At 49.7% G+C, this 2,912-nt stretch overlaps 1 protein-coding gene across 1 annotated transcript in view; it reads right to left on the bottom strand.

Annotated features, from left to right (window-relative positions):
- MKLN1 (muskelin 1) overlaps window positions 1–2,392 on the bottom strand; it is a 266,746-nt gene extending 264,354 nt beyond the window's left edge. The window contains exon 1 of the mRNA XM_060244456.1: window positions 2,345–2,392. Within this exon, the coding sequence (XP_060100439.1) occupies window positions 2,345–2,392 (48 nt within the window). The remainder of the gene's footprint in view (window positions 1–2,344) is intronic.
- Window positions 2,393–2,912: the final 520 nt, after the last annotated feature.

Below are 2,912 nucleotides of genomic sequence, written 5' to 3'. Positions count from 1 at the left end.
ACTGTTTCTCCCCCCAAGCACCAAGAATACAGAGCATCACTGCCCCAGACAGAGAATTCCAGCTATACTCTGTGCCTAATAGCCACTGATGGACCTCTGTTCCAGATGTTTATCCAGTCCCCTCTGTCTATGCTTGCAGCCGCCACCACCTCCTGTGGCAGTGAATTCCATGTGTTCATCTCCCTTTGGGTGAAAAAGGACGTCCTTTTATCCATTCCAATCAGATTGCTCAGCAACTTCATTGATGGCCACGAGTTCTTGTATTGTGAGAAAGGGAGAAAAGTACTTCTTTCTCTGCCTTCTCTATCTCATGCAGAATCCTGTCAACCTCGATCATGTCTCCTCTTACTACAGCAGACTCAAGCCACAAAAGCTTTGGTTAGGCAACGAACATCCAAACCTTACTGGTAGGTTCTAGTCTACAAATGCTCATGCTACCATAAAAGCATGCTGGTTCGCCAGGACTCCCTTTCATTTCTGCAGCTGCTAACACAGCTGACGTTCTGGAAACACTTCCCCCACCCTCAAAACCGACAAACACGGAGAGGGGCTTTCAGTGCCCACTCTGTTATCACCCCAACTGGTTAGGCATTTATTATTTACTACTTTTAAACCCTGTGAGAGCTGGACCATAAGGAAGGCTGAGTACAGAAGAATAGATGCTTTCGAGCTGTGGTGCTGGAGAAGACTCTTGAGAGTCCCTTGGACTGCAAGAAGATCCAATCAGTCAGTCCTAAGGGAAATCAACCCAGACTGTTCCCTGGAAGGTCAGATGCTGAAGCTGAAGCTCAAATACTTTGGCCACCCAATGAGAAGGGAGCACTCCCTGGAGAAGAATCTTGAGAGTCCCTTGGACTGCAAGAAGATCAAATCAGTCAGTCCTAAAGGAAATCAATCCAGACTGTTCCTGGAAGGTCAGATGCTGAAGCTGAAGCTCAAATACTTTGGCCACCAAAGGAGAAGGGAGCACTCCCTGGAGAAGACCCTGATGCTGGGAAGACAGAAGGCAAAAGGTAGAAGGGGACGGCAAAAGAGGAAATGGCTGGACAGCATTCCTGAATCCTGATGTAACAAACACAAATTTGAGCAGACTTCCGAGGATGGTGGAAGACAGGAGGGCCTGGCGTGACTTGGTCCAGGGGGTCGCAAAGAGTCGGACTCAACGGTGCGACTGAACAACAACAAACTTTAAACCCTTCTTTTCTTTCCAAGAGGAGCCCAGAGTGACTTAGGTTGTTCCCCTCGCCTCCCGTTTTATCCCCACAACAAGCTTGTGAGGTAGATTAGGCTGAGAGCGTGTGACTGGCCCAAGCCCCCCACCCCACCCCGGCTGAAGTTGCCATGACAGAGCGAGGCATTCGAACCTGGGTCTCCCAGATCCTAGTTTGACATTCTAACCACTCCACCACACTGGGTTACTAGCAGGGCTCTTTTTTCGTATCAGGGACTCCTTTGCATATTAGGCCACGCCTCCCTGATGTAGCCAATCCTCTAAGAGCTTACAGGGCTCTTCTTACAGGGGCTACTGTAAGCTCCAGGGGGATTGGCTACATTGAAGGGGTGTGGCCTAATATGCAAAGGATTTCCTACCAGTGTTCCCTCTAAGCTGAGTTAGCAGGAGCTAGCTCACAGATTTTCAGCCTCCGGCTCACACATTTTTGCCTTAGCTCAGGAAGAGTGACCCTAGAGCACAATAATTTATGCAGCAGCTCACAACTTTAACGCAGTAGCTCACAAAGCACAATTTTTGCTCGCAAGACTCTGAAGCTTAGAGGGAACATTGGTTCCTACTACAAAAAAAAGCCCTGGTTACTAGGTACCCTTGAACAGCGTATTTAGCCCAACCCTTCCTCCAAGTGACCACAGGGATGTTTACACAGGTCTCCCCTCCTTCACTATGCCATCACAACAACCCAGCGAGGTAGGGCAGGAAGAGAAAGAATGGCAGGCTAAAAGTCCCCCAAGGAGTTTCCAGGCTGAGGACCATCACAACAACCCTGAAAGGTAGGGCAAGTGGCAAAAGAATGACTGGCTAAAACTCCACTAAAACTCTCCCACAGCTTAAGAGAAGAAGAGAATGAGGAGGAAGAGGAGGAGAAATTGGATTTATATCCAGCCCTTCACTCTGAATCTCAGAGCAGTTCACAATCTCCTTTACCTTCCCCCACGCACATCAGACACCCTGTGAGATAGGTGAGGCTGAAAGAGCTCTCCCAAAAGCTGCCCTTTCAGGGACAACCTCAGCGAGAGCTATGTCTGACCCGAGGCCATTCCAGCAGCTGCAGGTGGAGGAGTGGGGAATCAAAGCCGGTTCTTCCAGGTAAGAGTCCGCGCACTTCACCACCACACCAGACTGGCTCTCCATCATCAAAAGATGCTTCAGGCTCTCCATCGCGATCATAACAACCCCATGAGGAAGGGTTGCTAGTTCTGGGTTGGGAAATTCCTGAAGATTTGGAAGGTGGAATGCACTCCGGGTAGGGGAAGAGACCTCAGCATGGTGTAATTCCATAGAATTCATAGGGGAGAGACGGTGGCTCAGTGGCAGAGCATCTGCTTGGGAAGCAGAAGGTCCCAGGTTCAATCCCCGGCATTTCCAATTTAAAAGGGTCCAGGCAAATAGGTGTGAAAAACCTCAGATTGAGACCCTGGAGAGCCGTTGCAAGTCTGAGTAGACAAGACTGACTTTGATGGACCAAGGGCATGATTCAGTATAAGGTAGCTTCATATGTTCATACCCTCCAAATTAGCCATTTTTTTCCCCTGGGGAACTGATCTTTGCAGTCTGGAGATGAGTTGTAAACCAGGAGACCTCCAGGCCCCACCTGGAGGCTGGCAACCCTACTATGAGGTGGGCCAGGCTGAAAAAGAACGGTTGGCTAAAAGCGCCCCCGCCCCGGAGCTCCCAGAGT

The sequence above is a fragment of the Heteronotia binoei genome, chromosome 8 (genome assembly GCF_032191835.1).
Source record: "Heteronotia binoei isolate CCM8104 ecotype False Entrance Well chromosome 8, APGP_CSIRO_Hbin_v1, whole genome shotgun sequence".
In the NCBI taxonomy this organism is placed as follows: domain Eukaryota; kingdom Metazoa; phylum Chordata; class Lepidosauria; order Squamata; family Gekkonidae; genus Heteronotia; species Heteronotia binoei.
This window is presented reverse-complemented; position numbering and strand designations above follow the sequence as displayed.